Here is a 22,612-nt window from a genome sequence, read left to right on the forward strand (position 1 = left end):
CTGCGATATACATACATTATCATTATACACTGTTATGCCTTTCAGTGTACAGTCTGCAAGCCTCTGAGAATTTACTAAACGTCGCCACAATCCTCGTTTTGCAACTAGTGTTGTGGCCTCGTTTAGTTCTATACCTCTTATCTTTAAATCGTTAGAAACTGAGTCTAACCATCATCGTCTTGGTCTCCCTCAACTTCTCTTACCCTCCATAGCAGAGCCCATTATTCTCCTAGGTAACCTATCCTCCTCCATTCACCTCACATGACCCCACTACCGAAGCCGGTTTATGTGTACAGCTTCATCCATCGAGTTCATTCCTAAATTAGCCTTTATCTCCTCATTCCGAGTACCGTCCTGCCATTGTTCCCACCTGTTTGTACCAGCAATCATTCTTGATACTTTCATGTCTGTTACTTCTAACTTATGAATAAGATATCCTGAGTCCATCCAGCTTTCGCTCCCGTACAGCAAAGTTGGTCTGAAAACAGACCGATGTAAAGATAGTTTCGTCTGGGAGCTGACTTCCTTCTTACAGAATACTGCTGATCGCAACTGCGAGCTCACTGCATTAGCTTTACTACACCTTGATTCAATCTCACTTATTATATTACCATCCTGGGAGAACACACAACCTAAATATTTGAAATTATCGACCTGTTCTAGCTTTGTATCACCAATCTGACATTCAATTCTGTTGAATTTCTTACCTACTAACATCAATTTAGTCTTGGAGAGGCTAATTTTCATACCATACTCATTGCACCTATTTTCAAGTTCCAACATATTAGACTGCAGGCTTTCGGCACAGTCTGCCATTAAGACCAAGTCGTCAGCATAGGCCAAACTGCTTACTACATTTCCACCTAACTGAATCCCTCCCTGCCATTTTATACCTTTCAGCAGATGATCCATGTAAACTACGAACAGCAAAGGTGAAAGATTACAGCCTTGTCTAACCCCTGTAAGTACCCTGAACCAAGAACTCATTCTACCATCAATTCTCACTGAAGCCCAATTGTCAACATAAATGCCTTTGATTGATTTGAATAATCTACCTTTAATTCCATAGTCCCCCAGTATAGTGAACATCTTTTCCCTCAGTACCCTGTCATATGCTTTCTCTAGATCTATGAAACATAAACACAACTGCCTATTCTTTTCGTAGCATTTTTCAATTACCTGGCGCATACTGAAAATCTGATCCTGACAGCCTCTCTGTGGTCTGAAACCACACTGGTTTTCATCCAACTTCCTCTCAACGACTGATCGCACCCTCCCTTCCAAGATGCCAGTGAATACTTTGCCTGGTATGCTAATCAATGAGATACCTTGATAGTTGTTGCAAGCCTTCCTGTTCCCTTCCTTATAGATAGGTGCAATTGCTGCTTTTGTCCAATCTGAAGGTACCTTACCAACACTCCACTCTAATTTTACTACTCTATGAAGCCATTTCATCCCTGCCTTCCCACTATACTTCACCATTTCAGGTCTAATTTCATCTATTCCTGCTGCCTTATGACAATGGAGTTTTTTTACCATCCTTTCCACTTCCTCAAGCATAATTTCACCAACATCATTTTCCTCCTCCCCATGAGCTTGGCTGTTTGCAACACCACCAGGATGATTTCCTTTTACATTGAGAAGATGTTCAAAATATTCCCTCCACCTCTCCAGTGATTCCCTGGGATGTATTATGAGTTCACCTGAATTACTCAAAACACTGTTCATTTCCTTTTTCCCTACCTTCCTAAGATTCTTTATTACTGTCCAGAAAGGTTTCCCTGCTGCTTGACCTAGCCTTTCCAGGTTATTACCAAAATCTTCCCACGACTTCTTGTTGGATTCAACAGTTATTTGTTTTGCTCTGTTTCTTTCATCTACGTACAAATCCCTGTCTGCCTCAGCCCTTGTTTGGAGCTATTTCTGATAAGCCTTCTTTTTACGTTTACAGGCTGCTCTCACTTCATAATTCCACCAAGATGTTCGCCTTTTCCCATCTTTACACACAGTTGTTCCTAGGCATTCCCTTGCTGTTTCTACTACAGCATCCCTGGATGCCACCCATTCACTTTCTATATCCTGAACCTGCTTACTGTCTACTGTTTGAAACTTCTCACTAATCATATCCATGTACTTTGTCTAATTTCCTCGTCCTGCGATATTATTTTCCAAAATACGGTAAACATTACAAAGAAAATTCAAAACAAAAGCCATCATTTCAAAAATCCAGGTACGATATCTCAGAACAACAAAATAGATGTAAATTGCCAAGGGTTTTTCTTTTCTTTTAAGTCAAAGAGGCTAACCAAAGATACCTTAACATTATGCAACTTCCAGAACACAACGTTTAAGGCTAATAGGAACCACATGATACAAATAAAATATTAAGTGAAAGTTAACACGCTTTCAGACAATCGTGCTACATAATGGAAACAGGGGAGAAATCGAAAATACTTAAACTTGACGCAGAGGCCAGTTCAACTTGCTTCCTCACCAAAAACACTTCTGACACGGGGCAGAGGAAAAACTAGTGTGCCTCAAGTGATACAAAGTTACTGGAGGCAAACCCCGAGGGAAATAAAATCAATCTACTAATTACATGGTTTACAAAACTAAAAGAAAAGGGGAATGCCTCCAAAATCAAACAGGCAGGCCCAGCTGAAAAACTAAAGCATCTGAATAATTGAATGGCGAGTCTGGCCAAGTAGGGGTAAACTCCTATGTGAAAATACAAGCAAACATTAAATATAAATTAAGACGGAAATGAAACCAACAGCGCTTACCCAAGGCAGCCCATCCTAGGAGGGAGGATCGCCTACATGCGTCTGATCACTGGACTGACGAGAAACAAAAAGACCACGAAATTTTGCCTCGCTCTCTTAAGAAGGCAAAGCTGGCCCCGGTGCGATCACAGAGTAACCAAGCAGACCACAGAAGCTTCCCTCTCGTCACCCAGATCCACCAATCAAAACCCCTTATCAAGTTGCGGTGTTTTCACAATATTCCAGAACATCACCTAACCTTAATCACAAACTTTCCATCTTCCAAAATTAGTAAACACATGCTTCTAGAATCGACAGGGGCAGATACACCCTGTTCGGAAAGTCCGCGTCACGAAAATTTCCAGAACATCACAAAATATCACTCAACAATAATTTACAATTTAGGAGTTACATTTCAAAATTTAGATAGATAAAAGGAATACAAATAAAATATTCTACAGTAATATTTTACATCACAAAGTAAACGTTTCTTTGAAAGAGACATATTCCACAGGTCTCAGTTATTATCATAATCATCCATTGCAGCCAGATTGGTGCACATATAGGTTCTGTTTCATCCTTCTTTCCACCACATCTCATTTATCACCATGTCCCAATTAAAGAGAGAGAGAGAGAGAGATAAGAACAAGAAATGGAACATATAATAGAACCAACACACTGGTAGGTCAGTGTGCCAAGATGGAGCAACAGAAAGAGGACACAAGGACAAAATAGGGAAACACTAAAGAACAAGGACAATCTCCACATCTTCACACACTGCCATCTTCTAACAGATAGGCTCTATCCTCATCAGTACCAATTCTTCTACATCCATCTCTTCTCAGCCCCCGACCAGGGTCGGCGAAAAGTGAGAGCAAAGGGGGCAAATACCCAGGGGCCCAGACCAAAAAAATAAATAAAAAAGGATTATACGGGAAGCTGTGGAAATACGTAAAAATCCTAACAATTTCAACAGGGACACTGGCTATCAATTTGTAATACTTGGTTGTCAGCCATTAAGGATTTACGTAGGTAGTTCTCTTCCCTGTCCCTTCTATAATGTTATTTCGTTTCAGTGTTTTCCAAATTCGTATATTCATCATCACCAGTTGGTTCATTCCAAGTTATGCGTTAATGTCATACTTTCATAACATGTGTACACCAGTTATGCCCAACCCCCACCACCACTCACACCATCTCACATTATCCTCTGGTTTTCCCCACATACTCCCTTTTCATTCTTCAGCTCTGTTCTATTATATCCTGGTGTCTTCCATTGCATTTTATTTTATTAGTTTTTATTTATTTCTTCTACCACATTTGTCCCTGATTCTTCTGATGTCCTCTCTGATACTCCTCATGCACACACGGTGTGATGAACGTCTTAATGTTATCGTCAGCTCCCACTTGAGTGCTGTGCCAGCATACAGCGAGCCACCTGGTGACGAACAAGCGTACCACTACAGTTGCAACGGTAAAACAATCTTAAATTCAAACCCTCATTATTGGAGATGACTTCCTCAGGAACAGTAGAGATTTTCTTCTGAATACGCGGAACAAAGTTCTCTGCGAAACGTAAAGTGTTTCGCCTTGTTTTCTTGACTTGGCATAAGCTCATGTCGTGTCTAAAGTATGGGCTGTGAAAGCATCAATGTTAACATTAAAAATTAAAAGTTTAAATAAATGTAAATGCCAATAAGAATACAAAATAAGAATGAAACTGCAAAAATTTTGCACTAAAATGACACCAAGGTGATTCCATAAATGCACCCAAATCCTTGGTGTAACATTGGAGATTTTTGAAGCCAACTTTGTTGGTTAAAAAATTGTGTAAATTAACTTGAAAAAATGTGGTGTAATTATGGTGCAGTTTTGGTGCATGTTTCACTGGTGTTAAATTGGTGCATCTATTGTCTCTTTTGCACCAAATTACCACCACAAACACACCACGTTTGCACCAATTCTACACCATTATTACGCCAGTTGTTGGTGCTGATAATCAGGTAAGTCTTAGTTATTAAATAATCTACAAGTTCTCACTTATGGTCTAAATTAAGTGAGGGGCTTGGGATGGGGTGTGCCGGGATATAGGAGCCTGGACCCCTCAGTTGCCCAGGGACCCAAGAAACCTGTCACTGGGCCAGTCCCCGACAAACTCATTTCTGCTTCCCAACTTCATCAGGAGGGCGAGCTTCAACGCTCATTCTTGACTCTTCTTAACAGATGTAGGAAGTGTACAGTAAGAAAAAAGCTATGTAAATGCAGGAAAAGGAAAGAACCATAGGATAATAAATAATAATAATTATTTGGCCTCGGCTACCGTGGGCAGACATTTCAATTTGCCGCCAACTGGCTGTCTGCTCGTCAATTTCAACATTCTGTTTTACTCTAGGCCCACTAGATGGCAGACTGAGTAAACCGAAACTCTCTTGGGCATCTCTGGCTGAGATTTAATGAATTTTGTTGGGTAAATACCAAATGTGTCACCAGAGATCTTTTACATGCAGACATCGTATAACATGGAGTGTCGAAGGGACTTTTTTCCCGGCCTTCAAAAATCCGAATACCTCTACCGGGTTTGAACCCGCTATCTTGGGATCCGGAGGCCGACACTCAACCACTGATCCACAGAAGCAGCACCATAGGGTAAATACAGGTGGTAAAAGATTAGGAATTCTGGACGAACATAAGAGAAAAAGAGGAATTTTAGGACATAATAAGATGAATGATTTACAGGGTCTCGCACAGTGTTTGTACTATGCGCTACTTATGTCGCACACGGCCACCGTGCTTTAAGTGCATATGAAATCTTACCTTATAAAAGATGCTGGAAGTGTTATCTTTCATAACGAGAGACTTCATAAACACCATTAGGATTTTCTGCACCAGGCGACTTGGCCGTGCGGTTAGCGGTGCGCGGTTGTGAGTTTGCATCCGGGATATAGTGCGTTCTAATCCCACTTTCGGCAACCCTGAAGATGGTTTTCCGTGGTTTCCCATTTTCACACCAGGCAAATACTGGGGCTGTACCTTAAGGCCATGGCCACTTCCTTCCAATACCTAGGCCTTTCCTATCCCATCATCGCCATAAAACCTATCTGTGTCAGTGCAACGTAAAGCCACTAGCAAAAAAAAAAGATGATTTTCTGCACACCGATACCGAGAGTTATGACTGTTCACACGACCATTAAGATGAAACCAGGCCTCATCCGAAAAGAACACAAACTGTGGGTCGAATAAACACTCGTTCAGTGATGCAAGATACCACTCACAATATCTCACTCTTGTGGCTGGATCAGCAGGTTTTAAACAACGGGTCCATGTAAACCTGTACGGTGTGATGTGTAACAGCTGTGTAGCTCTGTGTGGAGAAAAAACCAAAACCCCTACCTGTTGTGCTAATTTTGTGAGTGACCATTCAAGATTACATGTAACTATTCTCATGTTTAGACCCGTATTGAAATTTGCTATAATTTCCATACAAATTTTTATTTTTTATTTTTCTATTCCACCTATTCAATACAATTGATTTTTTGTTGTTAGAAATTCATAATACTGCAACACTACATTAAAAGGGACATGTTTCGCTCAGTTTTGAGCATCCTCAGCCTTTGTAACTTATCTCAAGGTTAAGACCTGTCATTTGTTAATTTGCTTATAACTAATTTGTACTTAATTACGATTCTAAAAACTAAGTGGTAAAATACGTGAACATAGGCATTTGTAAACACAATGGACAGTTTAACAATTCAGAATGACAGTGCTTGAATTGGGACATACATTGATTGTAATAACTACGGGGTGGATTTCTATGACCTAAAAATGTATGAAATATGTATGCATTTATGACCTAAAAAACATAAAAATGTGACCTATAAAATTCAAAATATGACTTAATGAATAGCATCTAGGTTACATAGGAACACTTTTATTATGATTGCTACAGGCTGCAATTAATTTAGAGTTTAAAAAGTTTTAATTCTTCGAAATCTTTAACCCAAAATCAACTAAAATGATTAATGTTTCATGAACTCGTTAAGGTTACACTGCATACTCCTAGGCAAGGACGGACTCTGTGGAAGACATAAACCCTACAGGTACTTGACATCACATGATGATGGGAGCGTACTTGAATAGAGTTGAATCACTTGGAGAAAATTCCTGGAAATCTGCAAATGAAGGGTTTCCACAAAGAATGTCACTTATTCCGCGCAGGTACACAAGTCCGCTATTTTTTTTCCAGTACATTTTCTAATTTTTTACACATCCTAGAAACTATTGTTCCTTTTGCATGCTTTAATTCCTGTTCAATGCACTTTACAACATCCAGTGCATCGCTTAGTTCTGCACCTGAAACTTCCAGTTGCGTGATTGCTCCAGATAAAGAATTAAAATTGGACTTTATGTAAGCCAGGTCCGCTTTTAATGTAGTGCTTGAAAATAAATCTTGAGTGGTTTTTATGGAGGACGATTCTGCAGGATCAAAAGACTTCACGATCTTCTCCACGACATCTAAGTTGTTGCAGTAGTACACTGCAGCATCAAGCCAAGTCCCCCATCGCATTATAACTGGCTTGGGAGGTAGGGGTAGTGAAGGTGCTTCTCCTTGAAATTTCTGAACACGAAGTGGAGCTTTGACAAACACTTTCTTACCATATGATATTAATTTATCAACTTCAGGGTAGCTACTTCTAACTTCTTCAGCTGCCCTATGCAAGGCATTTGCGAGACTTGTCACATGTATCATTTTTGGGTATAGCATTTTAAGTCCCTTGGCTGCCTTCACCATATACGGAGCAGCGTCAGTTACAAATAGAAAAATTTGCTCTCTCTTTGCCCTGTTTTCCCACAACAGATTCATTGAATTGTCGAAGAGAACAGCAACGGTGGAATGGTTTGTCTTCTCTAGCACTTCACATGTCAGGAGGAATGTATCTCCAGGCCGGTCTTCCTTCAGCATGCCAACGATCACATTTGCTACATATCTTCCATCCACATCGATGGTCTCGTCTGTTGAAACCCATATCTTACTATCTCACACGCCACGCCTTATTATATCCAACATCTCTTCATAACAAGGGGTCAGATAGTCCTTCCTGAGAGTAGATTCGTTGGGAACAGGATGCTTTGTATATTTTTTAAGAAACTGTCTGAAGCTTCAGCTGTTAAGTTTCTTTAAAGGAATATTAGACAAAACCATCATCTTGCAGAGATCTTGTGAAAATTGTGAACACTGTGAACTTGATGTCGGGGTTTTGAATAGCAGACGTTGCCTATTTTCGAGTGCAGAATATCTAGTTACACAATTCTTATGTTTTACAGTATTACAGTGTTGTTGCACAGAGAAGCGTTTTTCGGCAGTAACTTTTACCTCACATAATTTACAGAATAATATCACTCAATCCGTACTGAATGTTTTCACCAAACTCGTGAACAAAACTTCGCAACTTCCCACAAATTGAGCCTTTCGTTTTAGGCATATTGAAAGGAACTGAATGACTGAAGCTCCCTAATGACCAAGGTCATTCAGTGTGTTGAAGGTGGAAGAGGCAAAGGCGAAGGAGAGAGATGAGAACAATGACAAATAACTGCTGAATTACCTCTGCTTCCATCTAAATAATAGCCCGGTTTCCAAGAATTGACTCAGCTAGCAAACAATAGCTCCTACCTGTTAGAAACATTCCATACACTACTTTAGAATGGTTCTTCAGTAGTATATTCTAGTCTATCCTGAAAAATAATTTCTAGAGCTTATTCTGATTTTTATAAAACAAAATTCAAATGAAGATTACCAAAATATGCCGTTATAATGCTATTTTGTTCAAAATATGCCATAAAACTTAAGAGAGCCTAAATATGCATTTATATGCCCAATAAAACCTGTTTAGTTTTGATTATCATGCTTGGAAACGTGTTGAAAATACAAGACTATAAGATACAATGTTAAGGGAAAAAGTATGACTTGTCATAGAAATCTGCCCCCTACTAATAACACTGACATCCAAAACACAGTAATATCTTCACAATAATGATATTTGGCTAAAATTCTCAAGTTCTTTGTTTTGTTTTAAACAATTGTTAGTTAACTTATTGTATTAAAAATTTGAGTCGTAAATTCTGTTAAAACTCAATAGTGTCTACAGCTTAAAGTCTTAGATGCGTGTCAAAGAGGTTCAAAATATTCTGCATCATGTATTGGTTTGAGGCATGCTTCTGTAATTTATTATTTATTATTTACATAGTTTACGCCCACATTGGAGCACTTAAATCAAATCCAAATACATTTATGTTAACAAAGAATTAATTGAAGATTTAGCTTGCATCATCTTCTTCCTTTCCCACAACCTCTTCATTCTGGCTGACCTGGCTGCCCTTTCTTCATCAGATATGACATATTGTTTGTGTTGTACAGTTTTTAATGACAATCTTATTTGTTTGTTCTTGAGAATCCTTTTTTCTTCTCTATTTTCAATTTGCTTCATTGTAATATTCAGCTCTTCTAAATCATTCTGAACTTCTTTAAACCAATTATTTTTTGTTTTACTTTTCCAAAAGTAATTAAATAATTGTTTTATTATCCTATTATCATTTAATCTAGAAAGATGACAGAAAAAGGCAATTCTTCTTTTTCTCATCGTATCTATTATAGATTCACTTTCCCTATAAACCACTGCATTAGGCAATAATCTCCATTGTCCATCCACCTGTCGTTTTTTTTTTTTTTTAATGATTGTTCTGAGTATCCTTCTGTCAACCTTTTGCAGTGTATCAATTGTTGCTTTGGTGTTCAATTTAAATAGTGTTTCACAAGCATAAGTCGCTTCAGGTTTAATGACGGAACAGTAATGTTGAAGTTTAGCATTTATTGAAAGATATTTTTTCTTGTACGTTGGCCATGTAATTCGTTGTGCTTTTTTTAACTTAAATGTTCTGCTTTCTATTGATGATTTTTCATTGGTGTTCCAAGTTATAATTTCACCAAGATATTTAAACTTATTCACAATTTTAATTTGTTTGGTATTAGCTAAGGCAATGGTTGGTGCTGTAACCAGGAAGGTTGGCATTATTTCTGTTTTTTCATATGAAATTTGCAATCCAACTTTTCTTGCTATGTTATCAAGTTCTTCTATTTGCAATTTAGCTTCTTCCATATCATTAGCAAATAGTGCAAGATCATCAGTGAATGCTAAACAATTGAGTCTTATTTTTCTGCCAATCTTGATGTTAGGTTGACACATCTTATTCCATTCCCGCATGATTTTTTCCAACACACAATTAAGCAATAATGGTGAGAGTCCATCTCCCTGCCGAAGTCCAGTATTAATGTCAAATGGCTTTGAGAGTTCATTTCTAAATCTGACTTTAGATTTAGTGTTCTTAAGGGTAATTCCAATAAGGCGAATAAGTTTTGGATGTAAACCAAATTCTTTTAGGATATTCAATAATGACTCACGATGGATACTATCATACGCCTTTTTAAAATCAACAAAAGTGATAACTAACTTTTTGTTTCTAACCCTGTGATGCTTCATAATCCACTTTAAACTGATAATTTGATCTGGACAACTTCTCCCTGGATGAAAGCCTCCTTGGTATTCTCCAAGTTCACAGTCAAGTTGTTCTTGAATTCTCATGTATAATAACTTTGAAAAAATTTTGTAAGTGATATCCAGCAATGATATCCCCCGATAATTGTTGGGATCTGATCTATCACGTTTTTTATGTAAAGGGTGTATTATCGCCATATTCAACTCTTCGGGCATTTTTTCAGTATTTCAAATGTCTATGAGGTATTTATGTAAATTGTGAATGGTTTGTGTATTAGCATTCTTCCATATTTCTGCAGTTAGTTGATTCTCCCCCGAAGCTTTGTAATTTTTAAATGAATCGATGGCTTTCAACATTTCATTGTAATCTGGTGGTATAACCTTTTCTATTGGTATTTTATTTTTTGAATGAAGGTCATACTCTAGGTATTGTGTTGGTTCTTCGCTATTAAGTAATTCTTGAAAGTATTGTAAATGGTAAAATGCAATTTATTAGTAGTTTTCTCGAACTAGTCTTGATTTGACGAGCAGATTTTACATTGGAAGCAGTTCGTTTTTATGAGACCTTGGTCAAAAGGGACGTCAATCTGAGAATCTTGAGATGTTGATATGTTTTCCTTTTTAACGATATTTAAATGATGGTGCGTCTGTGCAGACCATTCAAGATTCGCACATATATCATTTAGCTTTTCCTCTGTTAAAACTCTGTGTGCACACGTTTTTTTTATTGAGCACCGAGCCAGTTGTTTCAAATTTATTGACACTTACGTGAATCTCTGCTCATGAAGGTGGCACTCTACCAGAAAAGTGCTGAACAAATGCATCGTGTCCCCATCAAGCCGACTCTTACTTAAAATAACTTTTACGTATGAAAATACGGTGTTGCAATGATAACTGTCTCACCGTGTTAACAGTTGAGATTCAGCCTGGCTATTGATGCTAGGTTGAACACTTACACGCTCCTTGCAAGGTCAACAACTACGTGTGGTTACCTGCTTAGGTCTCTGAGAGTATAAATGCTGCTGGACGGTCTGGATTTATAAGAGAGACCCTGTATACGAATTGATTTTGACACTTGCTGTTGTAATGAAGTATGTAGGAAAATATTAATTTCCACCTATTCAATACAATACAAGATGTTGGCATTTAAGTTGAATAGGTGGAAATAAATATTAAATATTTTCCTATATACTTCATGAAACTTTCAATACGGACAAAAATGATTTTTATCACTTGTAATACTTGCTGTTGTACCGAGCTCGATAGCTGCAGTCGCTTAAGTGCGGCCAGTATCCAGTATTCGGGAGACAGTGGGTTTGAACGGCAGCCCTGAAGATGGTTTTCCGTGGATTCCCATTTTCACACCAGGCAAATGATGGGGCTGTACCTTAATTAAGGCCACGGCCGCTTCCTTCCCATTCCTAGGCCTTTCCTAGTCATTCGTCCTCGTAACACCTATCTGTGTCTGTTGTGTGTGTCCTCCGCGCCTACAAGCTCTGCAACCCGCCGCATCACCTAGGTTTCCAGAGCCTACGAGAGGACTGCACTGTGCCTGGCATGCTCGTCGGGGACGTCAGCCAGTGCTATATAAGGAGCGACGTTCCTCGCCTTACGGAGGACTACCCCAGTGTCCAACGACCAGACCTCTTAAAAACGTGTCTTGAACAGGTGGACAGATTACTGGTCGTGAGATCTCACCTCCGGACATTGCCTCAGCTTCCCTGATTCCCGTAGCCACGTCGAGCCCCGAGTCAAGCATTCTGCTACACTCCCACGTCCTCACCAGTGCTCCGATGACTATCTTAGCATTCTGCAAATTAAGATATTGATGCAAGTTCCTTGCAAGTCTAAGTCCAATAGTAGCATTATACTAACACGACTCTCTTTACAAGTTACACTTGTTATCCCACAACAGATAGTTTTCGACTATCTAAGGATATTTCCCAGTCGAATAGACTATCTCCTCAAGATAGGTGTGAATGTGTACATAGGACTCTCTCTTTGTAAATATATATATTTGTGCCACAGACTTTCAGTCTATCATTTAATAACAGCATTAACTGCGTGCAATCAATCAAGCTTCAAGATAAGTTTCATTTTATTTCTTGTAAATACTGTATAAAACTATTGAAGCAATAAACTTTATGTTGTGTTACTGTATACCAAGTTCCTTATATATAACAGTGTCGGCGCAACGTAAAGCAAATAGCAACAACAACTTGCTGTTGTTCCAAGCTTGCCTTTCCTATTCCTACATGCTTCATTTCAGGTTATGTTGGTTTAGAATATTCTTAACCAGTTCCATTCATTGTAAGCTAGGTTCCTTGATCCCTCATTTTTTGTTAGGAATTCTGTCATTTGTTTTGTTACACTATTTCTTTATTTGTTAAATAGATCCAGACCATTTTGGTCAATTCTTCCCATTTTATTCTCAGTATATCCACCTTTTATTTCTCATAAATTTCATTGTTGTATCTGATAATGAATGAATGAATGAATGAATGTATGGGGAGTATATTTCTCTCTTAAAAGTCTTGAAGTTAAGTAGTATTTGTACTGTGTTGATTGTTTCAGTTCACCGAGATGATCAAGAAATAATCGAACTAGTTCCAAACATCATCCTCAACCCTGGTTTCTACGACGGAGATGCTCGAACGGAGCACATGGAGCCAGACGAAAACTCAAACAACCAGACAACCACCAGGATAAATAACAACACAGTAATACAACCCATTAGAGTTTGATATCGAAGGTAACGCGCTGAAGACTTGCTCACTTCTTGAGATAAAGAAGAGGAAGAAGAAAAAGGCCACGCAATTCACTCGCGTATCTCGCTCTTGCTTACCTCACGAGCTTGCTTCAGTCTGTGTTAGAATCACAACAATGTTAGATTGACACTGGATTGCTTGGATGACAGAATTGATCAGATTGATAATTAAAAGGATGTGCTCTCTATTCAGACTTTAAACAGAAGCTGAATGCAAAGTATTAAACCTCATTTAGCTTAATCTGTTCCATCTTTAAATCACTAGACAGTGCAAGTCCAGAAACTGTGTTCATGAATAATAACCATCTAGTCTGAATGAAAGTCATTAATTGTATGAAAAAGGAAAAACAGAATATTTCACTAGCAGCTTCTTATAAAATCTCATGGTCAAAGGAGCATTTGTAGAAGTTGGCATGTTTTGTTAAGTGTCCACCTCTCATATTCTTGTTTAAAGGATTCAGTCTTTCAGGTCAGATGGTTGAGCACTGGCCTTCTGATCCCTACTTGGCAGGTTCTTAAAGTTCTTTTATGTGAACGGACTAGCTTACCTTAAATTAGATATGGTTTTGCTTAGAGATGTACACACATTTCTTGAACATGGTGGATGTTAAGTTCTGCTGATGATTAATTTGCACTCGGTAGCTACTGTTCGGAGATTTTGAAAAATATATTGTTTTCATATCTCAGATGTGAAGCTTCTATGGTCTGAAATAGTTCTTCTTCCAGGTTGAACCATGTCATTCTTTTCTGTACATTCCATACAATTTGCGGAGATTGATTTATCTGACTGGGAGACTGATTACCTCAGATCAAGTAGGGGTATTTCAGTCACCTTGACAACGAATACTGCACTGTATTTCAAACGTAGTCAAACTGTACAGAATATACAGAAAACAACAACACGGTTCAACCCAGGAGGAGGATTAAATCATGTTTTCCCTTGCAATTTGAATGAACAGAAATGAAGAGATGAGTTCAAAAGTCCACTCACGATGAATAAGACAATGTCTCTTCACACTGATGTCATCTTCTTATCTAACCAATGGAAAGGTCATTCTTGATTTACTTAACTTGCATGAAATACTTCGCTTAGAGTGTTGATTAGTTGTAAAGTATGACGTAAAGATTCACAATAACACACTTTTATTAGACCTATGGAGAATGACATTTTTGGAAGCTGTCTGTGAAATATGGCAAAGATAAGATTTGTGAATTTTTTTTCTTTTACAACTTTCGGACTAGATTTTCTAAAATTTTATACTTCCTTGACACTGAACAATAGGCATGGTAGTCTCTTAGATTTATGCCGTGCATATGTAACTGTTTTTCTTGTTTCATACAACATAAACTCGGACAACTATTGTGTCAACTCTGAGAATTATTTAACTCATAAGTAGTCAAAAATAAACATATACATGTGTTTGGAAAGCTACTGATTTGTGGACTTGCACTGTTTACTGCTAGTCATGGATCATACTGCTTTATTCAGTCATTCAAGAAGCATATATAAAGTGACCCTGTTGAAGTGAAATTACTATTATGTTACTTGAAAAAAATATTGACAAACAGATGGTGTGGCTCAAAGTGAAACACAAACACAATCAGTTTTGAAGAACTAGAAACCAGATCTGACTGAATAGTAATGTGTGAAAACAACCCACCGGAAAGGAATTGAAATATTCTTAGTTTTCTGATCACTTAATGATAACAGTTTAAAACACTTCCAATTTAAAGAATTCCATCATGAAGCTGGTTTGTTTGTGAAATTTAATTAAATTCTTCCACAATACAAGAATGCTCATATTTTGGTATATTAAATATCTAGGGACATAAGAATACTATACAACGTAACATGAATTTTGAAGTACCAATATTCTTGAAATTATGAATATATTACTTTAGTTGGTTGCCTTACCTACTATCCTCCCTCTCCAAAGCTCAGATGAGAAGGTGCTTTCCTTTTCATTGCTGCATCCAAGACTTGTTCAATATTCTTGCAGGTCATTAAAAGACAGTCATGTCAATACTGATTGATATTCAAAATTTTTTAAAAAAGTACATTCATGTTTTTAACCTCCTTTGTGTTGTTCTTAGTGTATTGACAATTGGTTTGAGTACATTTCAATATATCAAAAACATTTACTGTGTAAACTGTGTAACGTGGAATGTAACATGATTTGCACAGTGAATACCTTGAGGAAAACTACAGATTGAAAACATGATTACATGTGGCTACTTGTAATTAAATTTTTTCCTTACTCAGTACCGACAATAAGGATGTTGTTTCTTGGATTTTCTTGGGAAAGCCTTCTGAGCTTAGTTTAACAGCCTTGAAGATGAGCTTTTGAAAAATGCAATCATTCAATTCTGTTTGGTATATCTACGAAAGCATGGAAATTCTCAGCAGCCCAGAAATTTATTTTAAAGATATATATATTAATTATGTAGTCCTTTTTCTCCTAAAGATGTCCTGTATAACAACAGTTTTTATTATTCTTTGGTTGTATCTATCCCTTTGGAGGAAGTCTGCTATATTTTACCTTTCAATGAAGTACTGAAGATAATTGTTTACCTTGAGCAGAATATTTCTTGGTATATTTTGAATTTTCACTTGTTGTATGGTTGAACAAAAATCCTTTGTTTGATTTTATTATTTATTTGCAGTTATATTATGTCTCAGTATACTGTATTCCTTTTGTGAAGAATACAAGATATCAAACCAGTTTCAGGATGGTAAAAACCTATGGTATATCACGTGTAGTCTGCATCAAAAATGAATTGGCTGAAAGGAAGAACCTCATGAGAACAAGACTTATTTGTTCTCAGGAGAATAGTAGTGAATTTGAAAGTACAGTGTCGGTCAACTTTGCTTGAAACCAGTGCTTTTATTAACCATTACATTGCATTGTACTGTAACTACAAATGAACTAAAGGCTTTAGATTTCATCTTTGTTGGGGATGTTATCAGTGGAGTAAAGGGATGAACTCCTTATGTGTGTTAATCAGTGGCTTAAAACATTGTACAGTGCTTCAAAGTTTGTTGGAACCTAGTTTATATGAAGTGATCTTGTTAAGTCAGCTGTCGAGAAAGTTTGATTCAGTGTCTCCCAGGAAAACTGATTTTGTGGGGTCTTAAAAGTGCTGATTGATTTGGATGAGTTTCTGGTACTTCAGGGAACGAGATGTTTTAATTCATCTCTAAGCTATTATGACGCATTATCCTTTCCATGAGTTATTTAAATTAGGGCTATTATTTATCCCTGAAACTTTGTTAAACCAAAGAGGTTCAAAGCTTCTAAGATGTTACATCATTAACATGCTTATTGCTGTATTTACAGGTGGCTTTGGCATATTTGATATTAATACTAATATTAATACCTGCCAACAGTTTCAGAGCCTTCTAGATTTTCTATAATCTTTCTCATATTTATTCAGCATCTTCTCACTAGTTGAGCAGGCATTAAATTATGTTTATTTCCATAAATAAACAATACAGGACAATATAAATGGACTTTATCCAGTATAGATGACAGAACAGACAGGTATTCAATGTTGCTGATTATGAGTGAAATACCCAAGTATGTAACATAACTGTTAAATAGTATTAAAATTTAAATTTTAACAAACAGATTTTATTTTTCCCTTTGTTATTGTAAATATAATATTAAGGAGGGAACCCTACTGAATTTTCAGTCTTCGTTAATTTTAGCCTTAATTACACCAAATTTGGTGTAAATTAGTTTCATTTTTTTAAATTAGGTTAATTTGATTGGTTTTGGAATTATGGCTTTTGTGACAAAAGTGGTGGTTTTTTTTTTTCCTTCTTCAAAATGCTTCACGTGCACTCAATTATTTTGTTCTTTTGTGTGAAACTTGGTTGTTAAGGAATAATTTGTAGTATTACATTTGTCATTAATTAAAGGCTTATATTTTTTTACATCATATTTGTTAATAAGGAGCATCGCCTCATAAACAGCTGATTTTTCCACGTGTTGATTCAAAATATTTTTGAAAATTTTTTCAAGCATTTTAAAAATGGATACTACAAATTATGAACAACATATAATTGCATGTGGGTGCAAAGTTTGAATGAAGCTGATCATGTTAAATCTGGTTTGTCTGGAGCATTTTGAATTTTAGAAAAAAATACTTTTGACAAACAAACAAACAAACAAAAAAAAAGAGAGAGAGAGAGAAAGCTGGAGTGTCCAGTTAAGGAGACATGGAAGTATGATTTAAATGTCTCCACAGGGCCTTTAAAGATGACTTGCCCAAATGTTTGGAGTGTCTACTAGTACAAAAATTTCATTTTTGGTTGGTTTTCTAGCCATTTTTTATCCAAAATCTCAGTAGGGTCACCCCATTTAAAAGTCATAAAGTAACATTATTATTCACTTTAATAAGTTTAAACTATAATTTCTTGGTTCTTTACTGAAAAATTTCCTCACTAGATTTATATGGTCCATCCACTGTTATAAGATTGTTTCTGCAGCATTTGTTGACAAGAAATGCTTGATTATAGATGCATGGATTTACAACTCTGGTTCCCAGAACAAGTTTTGTTACATTTATATTCATTATTATTATTATTATTATTATTATTATTATTATTATTATTGCCTCAGTGAAAATTTTCAGCTTTTGAATACATACTTGTACTTCAATTTAATTTAAGAACAAATTAGATTTTCACTGGAGAATATTATGAAAAATTTTAATTGTCATCAACCACCAATGTGTGTGTATTTTTTAGTTTAAAAAAACCTGCTAAATTGGCAACATTGCATATACTGTCTCAATCAATTACTAAGTAATCACTGACTCTAACCGAGTGATTTTCGAGATGCTTTGAATCTCCTATGGAAAAGTTTAAGGGAATCTATAACCCTAATTCAAATAATCAGAATTCCTCAAATTGTAGCAAGAAATATTTAATTGTTTTTTAATTATCTGTGTGGACCCTGAATATTGCGTGACAGTATGGTGTGGTATGACAGAACAAATTGATATTACTCTTGCCTTGAAGGTTTGTGCCTACATCAAGACGATTCAGTGAACAGACATCTCAGAGTTCATTGAGCTGTGAAAATTGGTGAGTGATTTCTGCATTAACATGTTGATGAAAGGAAACCATATCTTCTTCTTAAATTACGATAAGAGAAGCACAAGAAAGAAATTGGATGAATCTTGAAAAAGTGTTTTAATTGTTTGTTTATAGTCTCCTCATTGTTTAATGCACTTGGTGAACTGATTACACAGAAGAGTGCAAAATGGAGTCTGTTTGTAAATATGGAAATATGACTTTGATTCAGTTTTTTGTAAATTGTGAGGTATGTGACTTTTTACAAGACTTCGTACGTAAGTTTTTATTTTTTTTATATGTGGATGTGTGTTAATGAACCCATGGCTGTTGTTTTAAAGAAAAAATTAAGGAAATAATCCTTCATTTACTTTTAAACACTATGTAATACTCTTAATCTTAAATCTCTCATTACAAAAGACAGTTGAACCATAACCAACTCCCTCTCTTATAATGGGATTTCTAATACTACTCTTCTTAGTCATAAATGGAGTGATGCTTTCTTATCCAGACTGTATCTCTGTGCTGCTAATAATAATATTATTGTACACTCACGTGGTTGTCAATTTAAAATGAACAAAAAAACTTGAATGTTGTGATTTTAGTACATATATATAAAATCTTTGTCCTTAAACATTGCACTTGAATGTGATCACATTACTCTAAGCAGTAGTTAAATGAAATAAGAATACCAATGTATCTACAAATAGCCTCTGATGTTCAAACTGTACTTTCTGCTGTGCTGAGTTAATTTCTCATGTTACATCATCATCATCACAATAATCATAATCATCACCACCACCATCACCACCATTTCGGAAACCAGAAGTCCTCAAAAAGCAAAAACAGTTGCGAACTAGAACTTCATTTCATAAGGAGCCACAGATAAAAATGGCTAAACTAGATGTTGCTAGCTTTTTATTATTATTATTATTATTATTATTATTATTATTATTATTATTATTATTATTATTATTATTATTATAGAAAACTCATAGTTAGAGGCACCTGTTTCAGGTAAAAAAATTTGTCTTTATTTTGTCAGTTTAAAAAAAAAATTAATTTGGTATATTTTTCACTATTTTTGTTTTATTTCTTCAATAATTTCTCTAAATTGTATTTCCACTTTTGAGCAAAAAAGCTAAACCAAGAGTTATATCAAAGCATGGATGTTTGGGGGGAAAAAAGTCATCCTGCCACTTTAACAAGTAGGGCTTCGCCTACGAACATAATTTATTTACACAACAGTCTGAAAAGACAGATATACCATGAGTTCCATATTACTGAGAGTCAGAATGGTTTCTCCTGTCAGACGTTATGTTACAGTGTATTGAAAGTGACCTTTCACTGTCGTTATTACTGACTGGGATCCATAAAGCCTTCACTGCTGATTCCACAAAATGCCCATATTTTGACTTCATGGAAAAAAAAAAAAAAGCGCAGTCGCATCAACATATTTGCCTACTCTACATTAACTATCAACTAGATCCCTGAACATTGTGCATAGTTCAATATATTCTGATGTTGAAAGTTCTTATAGGATGGGAATTTGCTTTATTAGATGACAGACTTCACTATTTTCTAAATAGCCCTTCTTTATTCTTCTTCGATCAAAGAATGATTCCAAATAATTTTGTCAATTATTTTGCAAATTTGCTTAAAGGTAAATAGTTAAACTTAGAATAAATTGGGGAATATGTTCTGTCTAATCTGCTGCTGGTTAGGTGGAACATCTTCCTCAATTTATTCTAAGTATTGTCAATATCAGATCAGAAATTAAAATTATCAATTATGATTCTGAGCCAGATTTTTTAAAATTTTGATTTTGCTATTTCACATGTTGTGAAAAACAGGTGCCTCTACTCAGTGAAATTATACATATTCCTTTTAATGGAACTAGGAGATGGAAGTTTGCTGTTTGAAATGTCATACAATCTATTATTAGGTTCACTTTTTTACTCTTTTGCCCTTTTGCCTCATTCATTTGTCTTGACTAAATTCCAACATTTTTGAGCTGCCAGTGCTGCGTTTAATAGCAGTTGGGTAACATCACTGTGTTCAACAGTTGGCTCTTTGAGGTCTGTTAATTAAATTCATGTATGATTATTGCCAAATTATGAGAAATTTTAGTGCATAGGCAACAAGGGAAAGCTAAACTCTCATGGCGCTAGAACCTGATAGGTCTTGGCCAACCAAGCAACCACTGCTCAGTCCAAAAGCCTATGGATTACGAGGTCGGCGCAACAAATCCTCTCAGCTGTTGTTGTTCGGTTCTTAGACAGTGAGGAGGCCGCTCTCACCATCATATAACCCATATAGGCTGATTGGACCTTGAACCACCGGGCGAGTTAGCCGTGCGGTTCGGGACGCGCAGCTGTGAGCTTGCATCCGGGAGATAGTGGGTTCAATCCCCACTGTCGGCAGCCCTGAATATGGTTTTTTTGTGGTTTCCCATTTTCACACCAGGCAAATACTAGGGCTGTACCTTAATTAAGGCCACAGCCGATTCGTTCCCACTCCTAGCCCTTTCTATCCCATCGTTGCCATAAAACCTATCTGTGTCGGTGCGACGTAAAGCAAGTTGTGAAAAAATATTTTAAAAACCCTTCAACCAGCCCTCAGATTCAGGTAAAAGTTGGACGGGAATCAAACCCAGTGCCTCCAGCTAGGAAGGCTACATCTGGACCGCAGGACCATCAACACAAGCCTGACCTGGGTAGTTACTGAAAGGTACTTTAAAAAATCAAAGTAATACTTAATATTATGTTTTGATGGATGATCCACAAGTGGCTGAGCTATTAGAACACATGAGCTGGCTGATATGCTTCCTCCAGCACTAGATATATATGGGTTTTTCTTCTTCTTCTTCCTTAAAATTCTTTGGTCTGGTGTACAATCCAAGTAGGTGCTTTCAGATGAATAAGAAAAAGGTTTTTTTTTTCTTTTCTTTTTTACAAGTTGCTTCAAGTCACACTGACACAGATAGGTCTTATGGTAACCATGGGACAGGAAATGGCTAGGACTGTGAAGGAAGCGGCCGTGGCCTTAATTAAGGTATAGCCCCAACATTTGCCTGGCGTGAAAATGGGAAACCACGGAAAACCATCTTCAAGGCTGCCGACAGTGGGGTTCAAACCCACTATCTCTCGAATACTGAATACTGGCCACACTTAAGCGACTGCAGCTATCCAGCTCGGTGAAGAAGAATTTTAACCCATAAGAGAATGAGAGTATCCTCAACTTATGAAATAGGTAAGAAGAACTTTGAAAACTGGCAAAATGAAAAACCTCTTTTGCCTAGTTTGCCTATCGCCCTTAGTCACGTTTTCTGATACGGGTTTGGGAATGAGATGAGATGAAATGAAATTTCAGGCATGTTTTTACAGACTGATGTCTTTTGCCTAATATGCCACTTTATTACTTTCATTATCTTTGGAGGCTGGATCATTATATCCCTTGTGAAGCAACCAACAAATCTAAACCTGCTGATAGAACTAGGATCGTGAGGCAATGTTGGCTTGTCAGCTCAAGGAAATGCATTTATAACCTCTATCATTAGCCACTAGATTTGAATAAATAAACAGTTGTCTATTTCATTTTGAATTTTCCTGGTTTATTTTTTATGACATCTCAAGCAGCTGACTTTTTTTTAAAGTTCTATAATCATTGGTTCCTAATTATAACAATGAGTTATTTTATGTTCAGATATAATGGTCTCTATTTATTCCAGTATGTTGACTTGTGTCCCACAGTGTTAAATCTTGCTCAACTTAAACACAGTTTTAAAGTTTGCTTAGCCCCTACTTGTTATGTAAAACCAGGGTTTTAAGTACAAAATATTTGATAGTTTATTGTTTGATGCCTCATATTGACAGCTTACTGTTCTACCATTGTCTTTGGTGTAATAAAACTTGCCCATTTTTATATTTTTAAAATGTACCCTATTCAAGTAACAGCTGCAAAATGTTATTTCACACTGTTAACTATTAGGGAAAATTAAAAAAAAAAAAAAAAAAAAAAGCAATAATTTAACTCACCATTAATTGAAAGAAACCCTGAACTATTTCTGTAGAAACAATGTTTCTAGTGCGCAATGTCTTGTGGTATGGGCTAGAACAAATGAGTTACTTTATTATATGTAATAGCACCTTCTGGCGCTGTGAGGAAAGCAACGGGAAACTGTTTCACTTCTCATTTCTGTAGTACACCTCTTGGAAGCTTATTCTGCAAATGTTTAAGTATATTCTTACATTGGAACAATAGAATACCTACTTTTGATACTTTTTTTAAAAAAATTGGCTCTCTCTGTGGATCAGTGGTAGTGTGTTGAGCTCCGGATCCCAAGATCATGAGTTCAAATCCCACAGAGGTAGTCAGATGTTTGAAGAGTGAAGAAAAATCCATTCGCAACTCCATGTCGTACAATGTCACCATGTAAAAGATATCTGGTGACATA

The 22,612-nt window shown here is 36.5% G+C and overlaps 1 protein-coding gene across 1 annotated transcript in view; it reads left to right on the forward strand.

Moving 5' to 3' along the window:
• LOC136882046 (immunoglobulin superfamily DCC subclass member 4) overlaps nucleotides 1–13,914 on the forward strand; it is a 103,926-nt gene extending 90,012 nt beyond the window's left edge. Inside the window, exon 6 of the mRNA XM_067154548.2 lies at nucleotides 12,884–13,914. Within this exon, the coding sequence (XP_067010649.1) occupies nucleotides 12,884–13,053 (170 nt within the window). The 3' untranslated portion in view covers nucleotides 13,054–13,914. The remainder of the gene's footprint in view (nucleotides 1–12,883) is intronic.
• The last annotated feature ends 8,698 nt before the right edge of the window (nucleotides 13,915–22,612 follow it).

Source organism: Anabrus simplex, chromosome 10, assembly GCF_040414725.1.
Source record: "Anabrus simplex isolate iqAnaSimp1 chromosome 10, ASM4041472v1, whole genome shotgun sequence".
In the NCBI taxonomy this organism is placed as follows: domain Eukaryota; kingdom Metazoa; phylum Arthropoda; class Insecta; order Orthoptera; family Tettigoniidae; genus Anabrus; species Anabrus simplex.